Source organism: Patella vulgata, chromosome 3, assembly GCF_932274485.2.
Source record: "Patella vulgata chromosome 3, xgPatVulg1.2, whole genome shotgun sequence".
In the NCBI taxonomy this organism is placed as follows: domain Eukaryota; kingdom Metazoa; phylum Mollusca; class Gastropoda; family Patellidae; genus Patella; species Patella vulgata.
This window is the reverse complement of record NC_065881.2, coordinates 61,942,173-61,964,927: the sequence shown is the minus strand read 5'-3', so window position 1 is coordinate 61,964,927 and position 22,755 is coordinate 61,942,173. Positions and strand designations below refer to the sequence as shown.

The window sequence follows — 22,755 nt, the reverse complement described above, 5'->3', positions numbered from 1 at the left end:
TAGGTCCGATACATGCCAAAATCGAAAGGAACCGATGTTTGGGAGATAGACCTATATTTCAAGTTTCGTCAAAATTGGATAAAAATTATGACCAGTAGTGTCCACAATCAAACTGTTGACGGACGGATAGGGGCGACGACATAACACGTCCACATAAAATTCGAACTCGAACATCTTTTTTTTTTTAAATGGGATACAAATTATGACCTTAGGTAGGTGGCCCACACAGCCAAAATTTTCTCTATTAAAAGTTGTAGACGCCACAGCGACTGTACACGCTTCGGTGACTAGTCCCGATATGATTTCTGGCTAGTCGCGCAGTGCGAGAATACTGGGCGGTATAGTCAATGATGCTATAATAGCTACGGCACGTGAAACTTTCAACACATCTATCGACGATTAAAGCCGTAAAAAATCTATTGTTAATCTAAAATTAATATCTCCGAAGCTCCTTCGTTAGGCAAGAATAGCATACTAATACTAATAGTATATTCCTTTTGTTTTTACAAGGTTCTTAAAACAGTCGTTGAGTTGCCCAACGTGCGTGTTTCTAAATTAGATTCATTGATCTAACTTTCTGTAACGTTTCGTTGAAAATAGTTTTGATTATCCCGGCCTGTCAATCAGCCGGAGAATGGCCGATGGACTGGTTAAGCGGGACTTATTTCATATCAAATCTATTTTGCACTAAAAAATGTCCTGATTTAATGGCGGCGGCTTGACAACTTTTTCAATTACTTGAAATGCTTATAATTTGTTAAATACACACGACCGTTTATTTATGGACTATGTGAGATGGTAAGTTAAGACGTGTTTATACTTATTGTGGCAGTTGTCGAAATATTTGGAGATATTTATTTATGGTGGGGCACCCAAGGTCGATTTCTGGCTAATAAAATTACTCCGCAATGAAGTGAAATTTTTAGGTTTTTTTGTAATTCCCTTATGAAAACACAGTCGATGGTGGTTTAGTCCTGCGATGCTGACCTTGACAAATATACAAGGTTGTGGACATTCCACAAAGGTCACCTTTTATCCGATTTTGATGAAACTTACAATGTATGTTTACAACCGAAAGTTCCCGGTTCCTGTCGATATTGGGGGGGGGGGGCTGAATGGTTAGCGTGCGCGCGCTGTATCATAAAGTCTGTCATTGAGTCGACTGGCGTGGTTTCGAATCCCCGGTTGTACGTGGCAAGGAGTAGGGTCGCCTGTCCAACATCGTGGGTTTTCTCCGGGTCCTCCGGTTTCCTCCCACTGCTAAAGACCCCTACGCGCGAGCGAATTATGTAAATAAAATTAAAACCATATGTTGGTCCCGAAATGACCTAGTTTGTGTCGAGTGGACGTTAAACCCCATTTCTCTCTCTCTCTCCTGTCGATATACGCGCATACATGGCCGTCACTTCCTGGATTATGTCCCCTGATTGTACGAACTATCACATTTTAGCTTGTGGACTATCATAGTTTTTATTTGATTGTAAAAACCGTTCAAATATATCAAATTTACATCATAATTACCTTTGAGTTCAAATTTCGTGAAAATAGGACCGAAACTGCCGAATAAAATGTTCGCTCCCCTTAAAAGTATGCAATACCTAGGTTACATTTACATATTAAGGTCACCTGCAGATCTCGTCGGGTTCACGAGATGTAATTTGTCTGTGGCCTTAAAATTTAGATCTGACGGTATTACCCAGGTTGTTCGAATTTTTTTTATCCAATTTTGATGAAACTTAAATATATATGTATATCCCAAAGATCTGGGTTCTTTTCGATACTGGCGCGTATTGGATCGTGACTTTCTGGGTACGAAACATCACAATTTTAGCTAGAGTTCAAATTTTTTTTATCTTATTTTCAAAACTTTTTAAATCTATCACCGTTACACCATAATTATGGTCGAGTCCGAATTGCCTGAAAATCGGACCGAAACTTCCCGTCAAATAACCGCTCCCCGTTACACAAATAGAAAAACATGTAATACACAGGCTGTGGACCATCTAGAGGTCACAATTTTATCCGATTTAATTTAGATGAAACTTAAAACGGGTATCATTAGTTCAATTTTCGTGCGCATCTGCCCCTGCCTTTTACACAAAATGTGAAATATGAATGAAGTTTGTGGACCTTTCACGATGAAACTTAAACTATATGACTTAAGGATCAGACCTTAAGATTCTGAAACTGAACAAATATGTTAAAGATCAAAATATCTTGAATGAGAGGATGGACCCTATTAATTTCATACAAAATGTGGGCGTATTTGCATGGCAACCGTTTGTTTGAACTGGTCATAACTGATAGTGAATTATTTGATGGATATGAGAGAGAGAGAAATGGGGTTTAACGTCCACTCGACACAAACTAGGTCATTTCGGGACTAACATGGTTTAATTTTATTTCAATAATTTGCTTGCGCGTAGGGGTCTTTAGCAGTGGGAGGAAACCGGAGGACCCGGAGAAAACCCACGAAGTTGGACAGGCGACCCTACTCCTTGTCACGTACAACCGGGGATTCGAAACCACGCCAGTTGACTCAATGGCAGGCTTTATGATACAGCGCGCACGTGCTAACCATTCAGCCATCCAACCCCCCTTGATGGATATGGGACAGGGGATCAGTATAGAGCAAATCGGGGTTTCTGAAAGTCTACGTTATAGAAGTCAAACTTCTATGTAAAAATCTTTGTTTTTAATCGAATAGTTACTTGCGTTCAATAATTAGGAGAAAGGAGAATTTTCGGCAAAATTATTGGTGGGGGGGGGGGCTAATTTTAACATTTTCATTTTGTCTTTAATATTGGATATCAAAAGTTTGTCTTTTTACGATAAGATAACAACATCTATGTTGATTTATATTGACCAATATGTCGTGTTTGTAGTGTCGAAGACTGAGTTAGAGACTTGCCTCCTTTAAATTGGAGGGGCCACGGACTAAAACCGCGATTTTTCGTACAACCAGGGACCATAATCCAGGAAGTTACGTTCCGATGCGCGAATATCGAAAGGAACAGATCTTTGGGATATATACATACACTTTAGGTTGCATCAAAATCGGATAAAACTGTGACATCTAGAGGAACCACAAGCTACAAACTCGGTAAAATCGGATAAAGATAAATTGCCAGGCAACGAAACATACGCCCACAGCAGCTAAATCGCCCAGGAGGTCGACAAGGGTTGTTGCATATTTATTCCTTTGTTGGTAATTGGGGGTCTTTACAAGACAGTTCCATACAGATCAGATTATAATTCGTGTAAGGGTTCACAAGGTTCTACAAACTGAAACAAGGGTCTCGACAGGCTTTTTCGTTATACTAATCTAAATAATGTATATAAATTTCATACAGATCAGATGATCACTTTCAGGGGCGTACATAAAGATTTTTTTTTTTTGGGGGGGGGGGGGGTAGCAAAAATGCGACCGACTGATGCACATGTCCCTAATACGAGTGACGCAGTCAGCGGCCGAGAACCACAGACAATAGTTTTCTAGGGGCCAGTACCTGATCTGGAAGCTGGGAATAGAGGGTGGGGTGGTTCCAAATCTAGGGTGCCATCCACAATCACACCCCACAATGATTGTCAACAAAATACTGGCTATAACACGGGGCGCCCCGGTAGAACATAGATCGTATTGCCTATAGTTGTTCGCCGATCGTTATCTCGTCAGAAAGCAGTTTTATTCAAGTTTACACAAACTACATGTCATATAATATGATTGTTATTGATTTTGTAATTAAATTTATGTGAACCTTAGGCACTGCCCCCGAGAAAATTTTGAAAAACTGAACAAATATCCTGGCACTTGAAGTCATTTCTGGGAGCAAATTCTTGTGAACAAGAGAACCAGAAATAGGAGTCAATAGGACAGAATCTCGAAATCTGCCCCCGTCAATGCCGCCTGTTTTGCCCGAGTTGTCAGTACATTTGTATAGTCTGTAACGACCCACGACCTACTAACTGGGCAGTTCACTATAACCGTGAATATGACAGTGCTGGGGCAGTATAAAACCACAGAGAAGTGGAAGAATGATGCCATAATGGAATCTGGCGGCGCAGGCGTGAAATTTTTTTAGATATGTAACTGACATTTTAATTTTTGGGGACTGAGCCTGAAAAATTATAGGTCATGACAAATGGGATCAAATTCTCCTTAACGAGAGGATAAAAAAATGGGACAGAATCTTGAGGCCCGTCCGTCCATTTCGCCTGTTTTGTGAGAGTAGAATTTATAACAATTCTAGTCTGTCGCTCACTCACTAGTGGTACTACTAACTGGGCGATTCCCTGTAACTGTGAATATGACAGTGATGAGATTGTATAAGACACGAGTTGAAGAATAATGACACAATAGAAATTATGAGCGCCGTAGGCGCGAAAAACATTTAGTTTATGTAACTGAGCTTTTATTTTTTTGAGACTGTGTCCGAGGGAACTTTGTCTCACGGGGGGGGGGGGGGGCTTACTAGGTCTCTGAAATGCCATTAACTGGACTTAGGGATCTGGGGAAAGGTTTTGCAGAACTCTGATGGTCAGAAAATACTTACAACATGAGTAAAATACGTTTCAATTTCTACTGGGATTAAATATGTAATTACTAAAAATTCATCGCCTTAACATTTCACAATTTAAAGATTTTTTGAAATGCCATTAACTGGACTTAGGGATCTGGGGAAAGGTTTTGCAGAACTCTGATGGTCAGAAAATACTTACAACATGAGTAAAATACGTTTCAATTTCTACTGGGATTAAATATGTAATTACTAAAAATTCATCGCCTTAACATTTCACAATTTAAAGATTTTTTTACGTATTTCTGAAACAAACTATGCTTCCGATAACGTCTTACCAACTGTTCGACTATTATTCGTATGACAATCAATAATATAATTTAAGTAATCAAAATCTTCGTAACAAGCTCTCTCAATTCCTTAGACCAACATAATCATAACAGGGATTTTTTTTTTCAAACATGAAAAGTTGACTAGGTTATTTTATACTATACCGTTGCAATTTAAGTGCACACATTCACACACAATTTTTCCCTTCTATTTTGGCATTGCTTACCTCATTAATTCATTTAGTCTTAGACCGACTGCAGTGAGCACTTTTTTTGAGACCGACTATGTGAGGTAAGAAATTTAGGTGCACGTATATTAAGTATTTGAGGTTTTTCCCGTCTATTCTGGCATTATTTTTTTACTTCATTAATTCATTTCGTCAGTCGCCGATGCATAATTTTGAACCCGACTGCAGTGACTGCACTTATTTTGAGACCGACTATTTTTCTCCCTGGGGGAATTTTTTTGTACTTAGACCAACCCACAACAGAATAAGGGTAAAAACATTTTTTCAAACATAAGTTGACAAGGTTATTTTATACTAAGGTTTTGGGCGAGTAGCGTGACTTATGCATTTAGGTGCACGGATTCACGCAAATACATACAATTTGATATTTTCCCTTCTATTTTGGCATTGTTTTTATCAATGAGCACTTATTTTGAGATCGACTCAGCACTTATTTTGCAACAGATTATTTTTCTCCCTGGGGGATTTTTTTTAACCTTTGACCAACTCACAACAGAATAAGGGTAAAAGACATTTTTTCAAAAATGACAAGTTGACAAGGTTATTTTATACTAAGGTTTTGGGTGAGTAGCGTGACGTATGCAATTTAGGTGCACAGATTCACGCAAATACATAAACTTTGGGATTTTTACTTCTGTTTTGGCATTGTTTGTACTACTTCAGTGAGCACTTATTTTGCGACCGACTATTTTTTTCGCTTGAGGGCACAACTGCCATAACTCTAGAAATTTGGGATTTTTCCTTCTATTTTGGCATTGTTTGTATTAATTCAATGAGCACTTATTTTGAGATCGACTGCACTTATTTTGCGACCGACTATTTTCCTCCCTGTGGATTTTTTTTTACTTAGACCAACCCATAAACAGAATAAGGGTAAAAACATTTTTTCAAATCTAAGTTGACAAGGTTATTTTATACTAAGGTTTTGGGTGAGTAGCGTGACGTATGCAATTTAGGTGCACGGATTCACGCAAATACATAAAATTTGGAATTTTTCCTTCTGTTTTGGCATTGTTTTTATCAATGAGCACTTATTTTGAGATCGACTCAGCACTTATTTTGCGACAGATTATTTTTCTCCCTGGAGGATTTTTTTTTTTACTTAGACCAACTCACAACAGAATAAGGGTAAAAGACATTTTTTCAAACATGACAAGTTGACAAGGTTATTTTATACTAAGGTTTTGGGTGAGTAGCGTGACGTATGCAATTTAGGTGCACAGATTCACGCAAATACATAAACTTTGGGATTTTTACTTCTGTCTTCGCATTGTTTGTACTACTTCAGTGAGCACTTATTTTTAAATTGGATAAAAATTGTGATTTTTAGTACTATCAGGTCCATTATCAAGAAGTTACGCTCCGATATGCGAGCGATCTTTGAGTTATAAACAGTACATTTCAAGTTTCAACAAAATCAGATAAAAATTGTGACCTCTTACAGTGTCCACAAGCTAAAAACATGATTTTTCGTACAATCAGGGTCCAAAATCCATGAAGTTATGGTCCGAAACAAGCAAATATCGAAAGGAACCGAGATCTTTTGGAGTTAAACCAATATTTCAAGTTTCGTCAGAATTGTGACCTGTAGACTGTCCACAAACAAATTGTAAACGGACGGGCAGGGGCGATGGTAATATACTTCAACATGAAAATGCGGGCGTATAAAACAACAGAGAGAAGTCGGTATTGTAATACAACAGAGAGAAGTCGGTATTGTAATACAACAGAGAGAAGTCGGTATTGTAATTCATAATATATAGAATTATATTATTATTAAAAGAAAAGGTCAATAAAAACATCAACTACTAGTTCCAATACTTTAATTTCATAAGAAGAGGCTTTGAAACATATTTAATATCCAATCACGCATAAATATGCTGTACAAATCTATTGCTGCAAGACAGAACCATTTAGTCACTTTCGTTTCTTTATCGCAGGTTTAACATTGAATAGACCCAACTGGCTTAAAATGGAGGAAGTGCTTTAATACCAGTGTACACCCAAGTATCATTTAGATTTAAAAATTCATTAGAATTAAACGACGATGTAATAAAATTAACTCTTCAAATCTGTTGAAGAAAACAAAATTTTAAAAAAAGCTTTAATCCTAGGATTTGGCATATAGCACTGTGGCGTCTATAACAGTTAATTTGATAAAATTATATACTAGGTTGTCCTCACAGCAGAAGGTAAGGAAATACAAAGAGGGCTTTTTTTTTCTGGGCATTGCACCTTGTTTTAGAGAAGTCCATGCAATTTAGCTGTAGCAAACCGGAAGCATGGTATAAAGCAAGATTACATCTAAACGCAGACATGGTTGGTTTTAAACCATACTCACATGCAAGGTTAATTTTCACTTTTTTATTTTTCATTTTATTTTGTTCTTTTAGTAAGTAAACAAAGAAACAAGTAAATAGACATCAGTAACTTAACAAAATACACACATAATAATAAATTTGCTTTGCTATAGAAACTAAAAACATTTATCTTTTTCTTGAATAAATTCAAATGCCAAAAGCCTTACCATGAGATATAGTCACATTTTAACCATTACAAAAGGTGGAAATCCGGCCCATTAAGTACATAATAAAATAGTCAAAGGACCCATTCACCTCTTGGCTCTTATTTAAATTAGATAACATGATATATATCATACAGATGAACACTTTTCCTACATTCCATCACTTACAGCCAAAATAGAACTGAAGAGCTCATTTCCAAAAGACTTAAGAAGTAGAGACCAACAACAATTTATATTGGTTATGTCTTTAGTTTTATCAAATCACAAATTATATAAATATCTAAACAAATAGCAGTTCAAATATTTGGAAAACAGCTCTTCAATCAACAAAACTTGCTTCAAGCTCCAAATTGGACTGATCCCTCAAACAGTATAAGTTGTTGCCCGGCAACCTGCCAGTGAAGATGATATAACAACGGCTAGAGCTTCTATAACAAGCCGTGATTACGTCTGCGCTGTTGCGGCATTGTTGGGTAAGGGCGATATGCTTGGTGTCAGGACCGGAGAACTTGACACACCCACCGTGCTGCTGACCGGTTGACCTGAAGGCATGAAGGATAGCAGTCAGTCACTATATATCCTCAAATTAAATATAAACTAGTAAACTTCTCCCACTATTTCCACTGAGCTTTTTATTATTGAAGCTTTTTGTTTACAACTCAACCAATTCTGGCTGTTAATTATGTTAGTATCTTCACAAAAAGACTAAAAGCTTTGAGAATTTATACGGGATAGACAGTTTTAGAGTCATTCAATCATTGTGCTTAGTAGAGAGAAGTTCATAGTCGTATTACAAAACAGAACAGACTAAAGATAAGTAAGGCACTTTTCTTGAATCTTTTCTGTCTAAAAAAAATAAATAAATATCATATACAGCTAAAAATGGGATGTGTTTAGTATATCTAAGATTTTAATTTTCAGGATTGTGAGTGATCAAAATATTCTGAATTGGTTAAATCAAAGATCAAAAGAATGCAAATAAGTGGGTGAAAAGAAAGAAAAATTCAGTGGCCAAAATTTTTTTCATGACTGACATTGGAGCAAGCCAAAGCAATATAGCATTTGCGACATACAAGTAAGCAAACCACAAACCAAGCCTGGACTAAGGTGCACACCCAAATATTTTATATAATATCAAATTTTATAATTGACTGAACACAATTCTATGCAGTTCTTGCAAATAACAAGACAAATGATACATAAAATGTCACTAGCATTTTTTATTATTTTCCACACTCCAATTATATTAACAAAAAATAATTTCTTTATATTTCACACCAAACTAACATGTACACATCTGATAGTTTATTTTATACAAAATATGAGCACTATAGGTAAATTTGGTGTAAATTTGCAAATTACTCATTTTACCATTAAAATGAATTCAAATATATTGATAACTGAGCACCATCAAACAAAAACAAAATTATTTAAAATGAACTTTGAATTTTTGAAAAATAATTTTTTGAAATAAAAGAAATATGAAGATTAACCCTTCAAACATAACAGCTGAGGATTGGTCCACAACGTAAAATTTGCTTTTGTGATCAAACTCTTTTAAACACTAGACGAGTTTGTTAATAAAAACATTGAATTGACTTGGGACAGAACTGAAGAATTGACTTCAGACTCCACAACTATTAGTAGGCCTACATGATGATAGTTATCACATATAAACAAGTCTATTAAAGCCTTCCTAATGAACGAATGAATGAAAATGATAAAAAGCCACCATAGATGGTCATCAGACTGCGTTCTCTGTTTAACTTTATCTCGTTTTGCAAAATTTTGGCACAAAATAAAGAAGGCACCTGAATAGTTATAGTTAGACTCAATAAATTAATGAATATCAACAAGGCTGTAAATTGACTAACGATTTTTAAACTGGCAAATGTTTTATGAAAGAATGGTGTTCAACTAAAATTATAACTTGTAGATAGAACGGGAGAGACTAATCTACCTCCAATTTGTCCTGAACTAGATACTGGAGTCGGAGATGAGTGACCAGATATTGTAGACATTCTGCCCTGTTCTTTCACTATAGGATCTGAAAACAAAGCATCAGCAAATCAATTTGTTAATACAAGCACAATGCTAAATAAGCCATCCAACATTTATTATAAACAGGTAAGTCAAGATGGGGAGAAATATGACAGCAGAAAAAGAAAACAAAGCATCAAGAAGGGTTGAAATAAAATTCAATGGGATTGGGACATGTTTCTTTTCATGTATGTTATAAAAAAACAAAATGTCTATTGAACTAGATTAAAAACTGACATCGATTTATCTACATTGTAGTGACAACAGGTGTGAATTAGTCTTAGGCCACACAAAATAAATGTCTTGTTTCTCGGGCAACTGACAGCTGAAACTGTAGGGAGGGAGGGCGGTTTCTTTTTTTTTTTTACTCATAGATGGTGCAAAATAAAATTTAACTATTGCTGAAAATTGTTGGGGCGGGAGGGCGGTCTTTCTTTTTTTTTTTTTTTTAAATGAGAAAGTCATTACTTGTTTACGTTTTTGCTTTCCGTTATATTCAACTTTATTGTACATACTTAAAACATAAACCCAAAATCAAGTCTACTAAAACACTGAGACTGAACACTGACTGAAAGGAAAATAATTTTCCATATTTAATTCACATAATTGAAATTGGTTTAAAATAAAATTCCATACGACTATGTAATAGCCCTCCATAAAGACAACAATATTTTTAAAAACTAAGCCTCTTTCACCAGGTGTATCAAAAATAATAATCATGGTAAACAGTATTTAAAACTAAATCTAGTATCGCCGGTTTATTTATAATTATTTACCGAATTCCAACCAATGCATGTCACACCGTGTCATCGGTATTGGAGATTGCCGGAAATACTGTTTCTTGGGATATTCGGTGTGTTTCTCAGGATATTCGGTGTTCTATCCGGTGTTTATATTGAATGACTATTTAAATCTAACTAACAACTGGTCAGTAAAACCATCAAATCGGTAATCCAATTATTATTTTCCGGATTATCGAAACTACCGTAAATGTGCTAATAATGACCCAGATTCTAAGGTATGCATTATGACGACTATCGTCATCGTATCGTATTCTTAGCTATAATTAATTAACCTGTTCTACGGTTCATTATTTTATCAATAGGATTTTCCAAACAAGGACCGACTGAAGCCGGCAATAATGAGCCGATTACGATCGAATGATTGAAATATTGTCGCCAATGACTTTTAACACGAATCAAATTCTAGTTTATCAGGGGAGGTAATTAATATCACGTGATACAAAATGGAGGTTCTTTCGATATCAATAAAAAAGGCAAATCTGCCAAACTTCGTCATTGTTCGGATAAAAAAGACAGCATGTTCATCTGAATCAGTTTTAATACATTGGAATAGATATACATGTATGGCGGATGTAGGTACATGCGGGATATTTTTTTTACGACTTGCTTGTCGATTTGCGGGCGGGCGTTACATATTTATTTTTTTTCATCAAGACTAATAAATAGACTGCACGCGCAACCAATTTTGCGTGCGGGCGGTGCCCGAGAAACAAGTTATTTTATTTGTGTTGCCTTATATTTGGTCTGTATTAAAATATACTAATATTGGAAACTGCTCCAGAAATTGTTTCAGGAATAAGTAATTAAAGGAAGGCAGTACTTGTCGAAAGTAAAAAAAGTATCTGATCAAAATGACATTTGCTTAAAGGAAAGCTTAAATAATGGTGTATTTAATATCTTCCATGGAAACATATTTGCACTTAGAAATATTAAACATCAAGCTTTTTATCTGAGATCATAAACCAGTTTTATACATTTATTCTTTTCTTCACTTTTTATAATCCAGGTAGTTGTTGTAACTTACAGAAATATGGATGGTCCATTGCTTCACGAGCAGTGAGCCGTTCTTGATGATCATAACGTAACAGTTTATCCAAGAAGTCCAAGGCCTCAGGACTTACTAAATGTTGATTCTCACTATGGACAAACCTTTCCCACCGTTTTCTTGAATGCCTGAAATGTAATTTTTTTAAATTCAAGAGATGTTTTACAAAAACCATTACAATGTTAATAGATACAACTGATCAATTTTAGGATGGGGCACCAGTTCATTATTCCATTGCTATGATGAATGGGTAGTTACTTCATACTCTAAGCTTGTCATACTGCAGATAAGAAATGTTTACTGAAATAAATTTGGCAGGTAAAATACAACATGTTATTGGTCAATCTGATTAAAATACAGATCTATATTTCCTTTTTTTTTTTCCATACTTTCAATGGCCTACACTACATGAAGATCTGACAAGTTGTACTCCAAGGTCGTGTCAGGGGTCATACGAGCGGCTTTTGCCGCTATGACATCAGACATTGATTAATCAATCAGCGTTTACCCACAGTTCCGTGCATGGCCCTCCAAGAAGTCGCCGTAACATACTGCTTCATTGACCAAAACGTCGGTAATATAACAACTCTTCCAAATCCTAGTGTAGTGAAGACAAGTAAAACGAAATTTTGAACTATAAAAAAACGAAAAGAAATAGGATCTGTGTTTTTAATCAGATTGGTTATTTGTATTCATTCCTTGTTGTTTAATAGTATTTTGACACATATACATTACCTTCCTAAAATATCATTAAACCGTTGATCTAAATCTATTTGATACTTTTCAATATACGCATACAAATCATCTGTACCTAGAACTTTAGCTATTCGCACCAACTGAAACAATATAAGTAAATTCATAGTTACATGCTACATCTATTTAAGATCTAGTTTTCATAACCTTTCACAACACTTTTTTTTGTAATTTTTTTCAATACTGTAGTAGTCAACATTTGCTATACACCGTATTTCAAATGAGTAAGCCATACTGAGTTTTGAGTAGTGTCACAGTTAATTTTTCATGTAAAGAAAATTGACCAATCCTATGGCTTAGAGCAATACAAAGGTTTTATTATAGAAAATTCTCTTTTGTGGTGACCATTTTTTACCTAAATACTATCTATATCTGATAATTTCAAATTCTTCAGGGACAATAACTCTGGAAGTCATTCACCTTTACCTCAATATACCAAGTATATAGTTTTTGAAAATTGCAAATTGGCAGTTGTTTCAACTCCGTAAATTGAGTACAAAAAAAAAGGAGCAACAGCAATGCAACCTAATGTTTAATTTTTGGTAGGCTTATATGAAATGAATAAGCTTATTACATGTAAATTGTACATTTTAGAAACACATTTACTGAATCTTTTCTTTACAGGTCCTACGAATCTTAAATTTTGTCCATTTTAAAAATGAGTGCTTCACCAATATCCATATTGATTGCACCGGTATAATTTTGAATTTTCAAATCATTCAAAATTATTAAACAAATCGAACAAATTCAAAAATATTATATCAAGTTCAAATTATCGAATCAGTTACAACCTGTAAAAAACAATTCAGCAAATTTAATTACTTTGAAATGAGAATAAATGTCCTACTTTTCTGTAGCAGCCAGCCTAATGAAGATGGGTAATTACTTTGAATATTCCTAAAATCAGATCTATAAAACCTACCTGATCATAATTATCATGTCCATGAAAAAACGGTTCTTTCCTAAAAATCATGCTAGCAAACATACATCCTAGACTCCACATATCTAAAGAATAATCATACATCTGAAAGGAAAACAAACATTTGTCTTTGGTATAAAGAAAATAAGAAAATTGAAGGAATTCTCATACATTTCAATGCATTGGAATATTTTACCAGTTCAAATAGCAAGAAACATAAACAATACCTGGTATTGACAATTTCCGAGTGCATTTATGTGATTCAGCAAGTTTTACCATCTGTGCATTATGGATTTTATACTCTATACAATGCTGAATAAACACTATTAATGTAGCACTAAAGATTTTTCATCAAGATCAAATTGCTAATAACATTTTCATTTTAATCAACACAAGATTTCTTATAACAGTTTCATATCAACACAATTAAAACAAACGCAATTGATTGAATTGATGTCAGTGCTCAAAAGCCAACAAATTATCTATATATATATATATATATATGGGTTTGGAAAACACTTATTACTATGAAGAGCAATTACCTGATAATCTAAAAGAAGTTCTGGGCCTTTGAAATAACGAGAGGCTACTCGTACATTATATTCCATTCCTGGATGATAAAATTCAGCTAAACCCCAATCAATGAGACGTAACTTGAAAAAGAAATTTTCAGTTTACTTCAATATCACAAATGCATAAATGCCCAAGACGAAATATTGGACAATATATTGTGGACTAGTTGTATTACCTCTTTAAGAAAACTAAGGAACTAAAGATAACTCTTTCCACAGGAATTTCCATAAATCTTCTGGCAAATCAATTCCCATGCTGCTTACAAGAAATCTTATAACTTTTTCATTTAAAATAATTCTAGTTAAAACAAAGCATACAAACTTCAATAGACTGTCTCAATAACAATCGATATAAACTTATAAAACAATTGGATATGTAGTCTGTAGAGTGTTCAGAGTGCATAGAAAGATAGGTTGCCAAGTAGCGAAACATAAGCTCACAGCAGCAAATCGTCTTAAGTCCTCGACAAAGGTTGTCGCATATTTATTCTTTTGTAGGTAATTGAGGCCATTTACAAGACAATTTCATACAGATTAGATTATAATTTTCGTCGTTTGTAGGTTCACAAGGTTCTACAAACTGAAACAAGGGCCTTAACTCTGGAAGCAGTTTACATAAATTGTTGAAATTCAATAGGCTTTTTCGTTGTACTAATTTAAGTAATGCATATAAATTTCATACAGATCAGATAACTTTTGTCATTCAAATGTTCACAAAGTAAAACAATGATCATAACACTAGAAGTAACTGAGGGAAATTGCTGAAATTCAATAGGCTTCTTCGTTTCACTACTTCAAATGATGCATATAAATTTTATACTTATCGGATGATAACTTTCGGCTAATGCAAAACGAATCAGGCCTTTACACTGTACGCATTTTGATCAAATATTTCCTTAGTAATGAAAATCACGCCAGTCCAAAGCTTTTAGTAGCTCTCCTGGTAAAGGAAAGTCACGATGAGACTGGTTGCTCAAAACTAAGTTATTTTAACAATATGTTAAACTCTAACGGATCATTATCTTGCTAACATGTCGTTTGTTAATGGTCGGTTAAATTTCTGTTGCTGGAAAGTCAATTTCATTATCTGTTAGCTAATGGACTAATTAAGTTGATCCAAAAAAAGACTGTTCATTGGCTGAATTTAACAACTTCCTAGACCAATGTGCAGTCTGTTCACAAAACTTGATTAAAGACAAAAAGATAACTGTAGAATTTACTATAGAAAACACTATAAAAATTTCAGCATAAATCTGTAGAAATAATTATGGTATTTGCACTACAGAAACTGGAGAATATTTGGGACCATTATTTTCAACAGGCCCCCAAAATTCTGTAAAATACTATAGAATTTCATCCTATAGAAAATTGAATAGCCCCCCCCCCTCCCTCCCAATAGCCCAACCGTCTATAATGTTCTAGATTGACAGCCGACTAGTGCCATCGTTAAACAGATAATAGAGCCCAACACCCCTGTTAAATATAATGGCAAGTTAACGCCATGTTAAAGTTAACAGGGCTTCCAGCAACAGACTTCCTCTTCGTTAAAGGTAACGATCCATTAAATCCATGTCAATGAGTTGTTAAAAGTTAACAGAGCTTTGAACAACAGGCCCCTGATGAATATAAACAATACCTTTCTGTTTTCATGGTCTATCATCACATTATGAGGTTTAACATCTCGATGCATGATACCAAAACTATGGCAGTAATCCAATGCCTGAAACATTAAGACTGGAGTCAAATATTGTTCATTAAAATCCTGCACTCTCAACATGTTTTTTTAGGGAATAGGGATATCTGATTATAGTGGACATAAATCAAGTTCAATTACAAACTATCATCACTATTTTTTTTCTTTCTTAGAATTAACCTTTAAATATTAAGAATGAAAAGTTATATATGATCAGTTCTAGATGTATGAATAATACAAGTTTGAAAACAAAATTGAAAATTGTTTAGAAATACTATTATAATAATAATAATATGGAAATTTATATCGGACACAAACCCCATAGTAACAAGGACCCTAGTGCATTTGCAAAGTTTATGATTGATCTTTGGTTCCAAAGTGTAACTGGAACATGTTTTAAGCTTATGTTTTAAAGTGTCAGTTGATTTTTAGGTTTTTTAGGGGATGATTTCCATAATACAGATAAAGCATACCTAAAAGAATGTCCACACAGTTGGAGATTTACTTTTAGTACAGCAAGGAGGTTTTTGTCATTTGATATCAGAGTTTGAGAGTGTTGTGGTTTAACAAATAGATTGAATATGTAATTAGGAGCGGTGCCATTTATTAGGTGTCACACCATTGCTCGCATTGGAAGAAAGTCATTTATACCAGATTTTTAACCTTTTTTCAACTAAAATCACACAGTCCCTATTTAATATTTTTTAATATTTAAAACAGATTTATGTACCTGTTTTTCTTTTTAGTTGAAATACGCCAATTTTGTGTGTTTTGATGTTACGATAAAATCTTTTGTCAGGTTTTGAAACGGGGGTACCCCATTTCAAATGCTCGGCCGCAGTTCTTATAATTAATATATTTTTTTTCATTTTGATACCATTAGAAAGATAACTGAATGACCTTTTAATCGGTCGGTTATGCAATGTTGGCATTTCAAAATATCACATATTCTTTGTAAGTTGAAAAAACAATTCACGCTCACTTTTCTTACTAGAAAAATACTGGATTCCGTGAAATACACTCATGGAGTGTATACAGGACAAAAATGTAAAGGTTTCCCTAATCGACAGCCCGGCGATTAGGATTGTCTGCTCGTGCGGCGTCAAAGGTTGCATGCGGAGATTGAGCGCTTGATGTATATGTTGATAAACTTTATATGAAGAGTTAGACGTAGAACACTTTCTGAGATAAAAATCACGGAAAAAGACGTGGACAATGGATAATCTGAGAATTTAATTAGGCTTCGATATTTATGTTAAATGGATAGCGAGTAAAGACAACATCATCTTGTGTATGCAATGAATTCTCCTCCAACTTCGCGCCCGTTGCTAGGTAGTTCGCTAGCGAAGTCATGTGACACTAACATGACCTCTTTTAATAGATTTTTATAGCAGGGTATTCCCTCGCGTAAAAAGTGTTTTGAGAAGGATTTGAAGCAAAATTTTGATAGATTAATTAGTTTGAATATGTTTTTAGTCCAAATACATCATCAAATCACCCAGTTTGTACACGGAAATGTATCTTTAAAATAATACAATTATCAATATTGATGTCATAACTATTGGAAAATAATGCTTTTGGGAAAAAAAATAACTGTGGTTGCTACGATAGCATATATGGCAGATTAGAAATAAGCAATTTGAAAAATTTACAACCTTTTTAACATGTTCACATAATTTCACTTGTTTATCTCCATTGCTTCTTATTTCATTAATGTCTCAAAAATGCCCAAATAAAAAATAGGCAATTTGCTCCAGCGGAGCAAATTTGCCTTGAGAGAAGGCATATAAATGTGTATTTTTGTAATCTCACTTGATAGCCACTGATTTAAAGATAGGTTGCCAGGCAATGAAACATACGCCCACAACAGCTAAATCATCCGGGAGGTCAACAAGAGTTGTCGCATATTTTTACTTTTTTCGGTAATGAAACATTTATAATACACTAAAATCTGATTAAGAGCAACAACTGAGAAAACCATTAGAATATGTTTGGTTTTTATAAAGTTCTGCCCCATGCTAACGTTTTGTATACAAAACTTTTAATATCATGGATTTAGCTGTTCCAAGTCATAAAAATTCACTGAAAATCAATATACTTGTTCCTCTCAAGATCTTAAACTCTGTGTATCAATCTGAAGTCAATCGGATGATAACTTTAGCCTTTAGAGCGTCACAAGATTTTGCAAAGTGATCAAGGGCCATAACTTTGGCAGTAATTATCGGAAATCGTTGAAAATCAATAGGATTTCTTCGTCTCATGATCCTAAACACTGTGTATAAATTTAAGGTCAATCGGATATTAACTTTGGCCTCTAGAGCGTCCACAAGATTTTTCAAAGTGATTAAGGGCCATAATTCTGGCAGTAATTATCGAAAATCGGTGAAAATCAATAGGCTTCTTCGTCTCATGACATTAAACACTGTGTATAAATTTAAGGTCAATCGGATATTAACTTTGGCCTTTAGAGCGTCCACAAGATTTTTCAAAGTGATCAAGGGCCATAACTCTGGCATTAATTATCGTAAATCGCTGAAAATCAATAGGCTTCTTCGTCTCATGACCTTAAACACTATGTATAAATTTAAGATCAATCGGATATTAACTTTGGCCTATAGAGCGCCCACAAGATTTTTTGAAGTGATCAAGGGCCAAAACTCTGGTAGTAATTATCGGAAATCGCTGAAAATCAATAGGCTTCTTCGTCTCATGACCTTAAACACTGTGTATAAATTTAAGATCAACCGGATATTAACTTTGGCCTCTAGAGCGTCCACAAGATTTTTTGAAGTGATCAAGGGCCATAACTCTGGCAGTAATTATCGGAAATCGCTGAAAATCAATAGGCTTCTTCGTCTCATGACCTTAAATACTGTGTATAAATTTAAAGTCAATCGGATATTAACTTTAATCTCTAGAGCATCCACAAACAATTGTGGACGCCGGACGGACAGACGGACGGGGGCGACGACAATATACGACCACATTTAAATGTGGGCGTATAAAAATGCATAACAACCAGGGCCCTGTTTCTCGAAATCTTAACTAAAGATGAAATCAAATTTTTGTAGATACTTCAGTTTTGATTGGCTAAGCACTAAAATCAATCTAATATTATCCAATCAAATCACTAAAGTTTGGATTTTATCTTAGTTAAAATTTCGTGAAACGGGCCCCAGGTTCAATATTTCAGGTAACATGGTTACGACCATTTTTGATAATAAAAAAAAAATGACCAAAATCACTTTGACAAAATGGATTTTTAAGAAAACCTATGTATTTTGGAGTTGCTAGGGAAATCGGTGTAATTGTTACAAAAATGTGAAAATTAAAACATAATTAGCCTTTAAACATAGTAAATTTCAACATAAAGTATTTGCCAAGCTGAAAATCTGAACTGTCCGGCCGAAAATCAGTTCAGACTGAACCGTAAGCAGTTATTTCAAGGCTTGTTCCTAATAGTTTTAATTGTAAACTAAACTTACCTTTAATAATTCATATAAATAGAAACGTATATCATAATCTGTGAATGTTTGGTATAATTGCTACAAAATAAAACCAGAATAAACATATTTATCATCAATACCTGTAACTTAAACAAATTGTTCGATTTGGGGAAAATTTTATGCGTCCTTAAATTTGCCAATAGGGGGCATTCACAAGAAAATTTCATAAAGATCTGATTATAATTTACGTCGTTTGAGGGTTAACATGGTTCTACAAACTGAAACAAGGGCCTTAACTCAGGAAGTAACTAACAGAAATTGCTGAAATACAATAAGCTTTGTTTCAATAATTTAACATCCTCGGTATCCCCAGTGTACTTATTCCGTTCTACTCAACTATACCCTGGGTTAATCCATAGGGTTTCCACGATTTCAAATTATCTGCCCTAGCCTTGATTGTAGCTACATGTATAGTCTATGAACCAATCAACAAACAGTTTACAAACCTGTCGTTTCGCCTTGTTTTTATAAGGGTAGATAACCACATTGATGTTCATTTACTGAATGATTCATGTAAGTAATGTATATATTTTTAATTCATTTATATTTAATTGCATTAATAAAATTTGTCGTATGTTTTTTGCTGATTTCAAATATGTATAACATCTATATGTTTGACTTTTGTTATTATTGTTACTACTCGTTCTTTGTCTGAAATGTTTCATTCTGTTATGTTTATTATTATTGAACTTATACTTGGATATTTGATTCACAATAACTTGTCTACGGTATCAGGTGGATGTAAAACGAACGAGCGATTTTCAATAAAATTCTTGAACCAACATAAACGCACGGTCTTCAATAATATAATATTATATAATTTTTTGTTAATAAATACGCATTTAGAATAATTTGGACTTCTCTCATTTAGGTTAACTCCCAACCTTGTCCGTTGAGAGTTACTTTCCTTTGCCAACTTCCTTTGCAATCAGGGCTTGCCACGAGACGCGAGCAACTGCTCGCGCTCACGTAAATCTACATTTACGCGAGCGGTTCGTTGCTCGCGCAAAATTTTAAGAAAACCCTGTAAAAATAATCAAAATATTGACAAGTTTATTGCCGAAACTAACCCAACAATGTCACTAACGTCATAAATTTGTCTGTCAAACTGAGATTCACCCAGCTGCACGCGACATTTCCTCCTGAAATTTGATTGGCTAATAAAGTTACTCGCAACTTGTGTTACTAAAAATACACTTTAGACCTGAACGTCATGACTGGTTTTCCTACGAACACCAGCAACAAACACGTGATAATCGAGTCTAAAGTAAAGAATGTTTACATCCGGCATTTGGCATTCACGCTAAATGAACACGTTTCAAACTAATATTTATCGGTATTTCCTATTTTATCAGAACTTCGGTTTTTATTCCATTGTTCCATTGTGCAGTCGTATAATTTTCAATCTAAGCGTAATAATGGCCAAAGTGCTTTGGCGCAACCTGATTGCCCTATCCACATTTATTTCGTGGGGTGAAGAAATCCATACGGAAATTGGTTTTAATAAAGAAGAGTACGTATGACTGTCAAAAACAGAAAGCGATGGTCACACATGTTTACTGCAAACTTTGTGCCAGGAATAGCAATTTTCTTATGATTTTAAATTGAAACAATGTTACAAAATGTGTGCTTACGCAAACAACATTTTGCGTGAGCAATTTTTATTGCTCGCCTTGCTCGCCCAAACCTAAATTTGCGTGAGCAGTCATCTGCTCGCCATCAATTTATTCGTGGCCAGCCCTGGCAATTAACGATTTATGGGATTGGTCAATAAAAATAGCACAACCATCAAGGGCGGATAACTTGAAAATGTGTCTCCCCCATAGATTAACCCAGGGGTTAGTGGAGTAGAACGGAATGAAACCACTGGGGATACCGAGGATGATAATTTAAATGATGCATATAAATTTCATACATATTGGATGATAACTCTTGTCATTTGTGAAACAAGGGCCATATCTCTAGACGTAATTAACGGAAATTGCTGAATTCAATAGGATTCTTTGTTTCACTAAATTAAATGATGCATATAAATTTAACACAGATCAGATGATAACTTTCATCATTTGAATGTGAACAAGGTTCAACAAAGTTAAACAAGGATGATAACTCAAGAAGTAGTTATTGGAAATTGCTGAAATTCAATAGGTTTCATCGTTGCACTAATTTGAAAGATAGGTTGCCAGGCAACGAAACATACGCCCACAGCAGCTATATCGTCTGGGCAGACAAGAGTTGTCGCATATTTTTACTTTTTTCAGTAATGAAACATTTATAATACATTAAAATCAGATTGAGAGTAACAACTTATTAAGTAATTATCAGAAAACCATTAGAATTTGTTTGGTTTTTATAAAGTTCTGCCCCATGCTAACATTTAGTGTACGAAACTTTTAACATCATGGATTTAGCTGTTCAAGTCATAAAGATTCATTGAAAATCAATATACTTGTTCGTCTCAAGACCTTGTGTATCAATCTGAAGTCAATCGGATGATAACTATAGCCTCTAGAGCGTCACAAGATTTATCAAAGTGATCAAGGGCAGCAATTATGGCCTCAAACACTGTGCATAAATTTAAAGTCAATCGGATATTAACTTTAGCCTCTGGAGCATGCCACAAGATTTTTCAAAGTGATCGAGGGCCATAACTCTGGCAGTAATTATCGGAAATCGCTGACAATCAATAGGATTCTTCGTCTCATGAACTTAAACACTGTGTATAAATTTAAACTTTAGCCTCTAGAGCATCCACAAGATTTTTCAAAGTGATCAAGGACCATAACTCTGGCAATAATTATCGGAAATCGCTGAAAATCAATAGGCTTCTTCGTCTCATGACCTTAAACACTGTGTATAAATTTAAAGTCAATTGGATATTAACTTTGACCTCTAGAGCATCCACAAGATTTTTTGAAGTGATCAAGGGCCATAACTCAGGCAGTAATTATGGAAAATCGTTAAAAATCAATAGGCTTCTTTGTCTCATGACCTTAAACACTGTGTAGAAATTTAAAGTCAATCGGATATTAACTTTGACCTCTAGAGCATCCACAAGATTTTTTGAAGTGATCAAGGACCATACATGTAACTCTGGCAGTAATTATCGGAAATCGCTGAAAATCAATAGGCTTCTTCGTCTCATGACCTTAAACACTGTGTATAAATTTAAAGTCAATCGGATTTTAACTTTAGCCTCTAGAGCGTCCACAGGCAATTGTGGACGCCGGACCGACGGACGGGGGCGACAACAATATACGACCACATTTCGATGTGGGCGTATAAAAATGATATAAATTTCATACAGATCAGATGGTAACTTTCTACATTTGTTGAGGGAGCCACGGTGGCTAAGACGCTGGCTTGCTGGTTTTCCCTTGTCAGTAGGACAGCTGTTTAGTCGTTCGGATGGGCCGAAAAACCAAGGTCCTGTGTACCCATTGGAGTGCACGTAAAAGATAGCTTGTCAGTTGGAATTCGATGTAAGAGTAGGCCATAGTGCCGGTGCCCAGGCAAAATGTAAAACGAAACACGAAATAGATATTTTGGTTATTCTTGCATTCGATGTTATGCGCACATTGTTAGTTCTAGTAAGGTTATCAGATGGTTTGGAGATGATAGTTAAGCTTTTCCTTCTCGTCTTTAAACGCGACGATGGCAGTAACACAATGTACCTGCATTATTTTTTTCCATCCATAAATTTTAACAGTATTCATCTTTTGATCTTGCCGATAATAACTTCGCCGATACTAAGTGTAAGAGTAAATTAGTCATTTTAATTAGCGACATGAATTTGGTAACGGTAA

General features: G+C 34.8%; 1 protein-coding gene across 2 annotated transcripts in view; it reads right to left on the bottom strand.

Moving 5' to 3' along the window:
* Positions 1-6,900: 6,900 nt before the first annotated feature.
* LOC126816262 (casein kinase II subunit alpha) overlaps positions 6,901-22,755 on the bottom strand; it is a 35,767-nt gene continuing 19,912 nt past the window's right edge. The window contains exons 6-13 of one of the 2 annotated variants that reach the window (XM_050542551.2): positions 18,929-18,988; positions 15,387-15,470; positions 13,721-13,831; positions 13,182-13,283; positions 12,242-12,342; positions 11,486-11,634; positions 9,579-9,665; positions 6,901-8,160 (exon numbers count right to left, since the gene is read on the bottom strand). In XM_050542551.2, coding sequence (XP_050398508.1) covers positions 8,063-8,160; positions 9,579-9,665; positions 11,486-11,634; positions 12,242-12,342; positions 13,182-13,283; positions 13,721-13,831; positions 15,387-15,470; positions 18,929-18,988 — 792 coding nt within the window. In that variant the 3' untranslated portion in view covers positions 6,901-8,062. The remainder of the gene's footprint in view (positions 8,161-9,578; positions 9,666-11,485; positions 11,635-12,241; positions 12,343-13,181; positions 13,284-13,720; positions 13,832-15,386; positions 15,471-18,928; positions 18,989-22,755) is intronic. The other variant, XM_050542552.2, reaches the window with a different exon arrangement.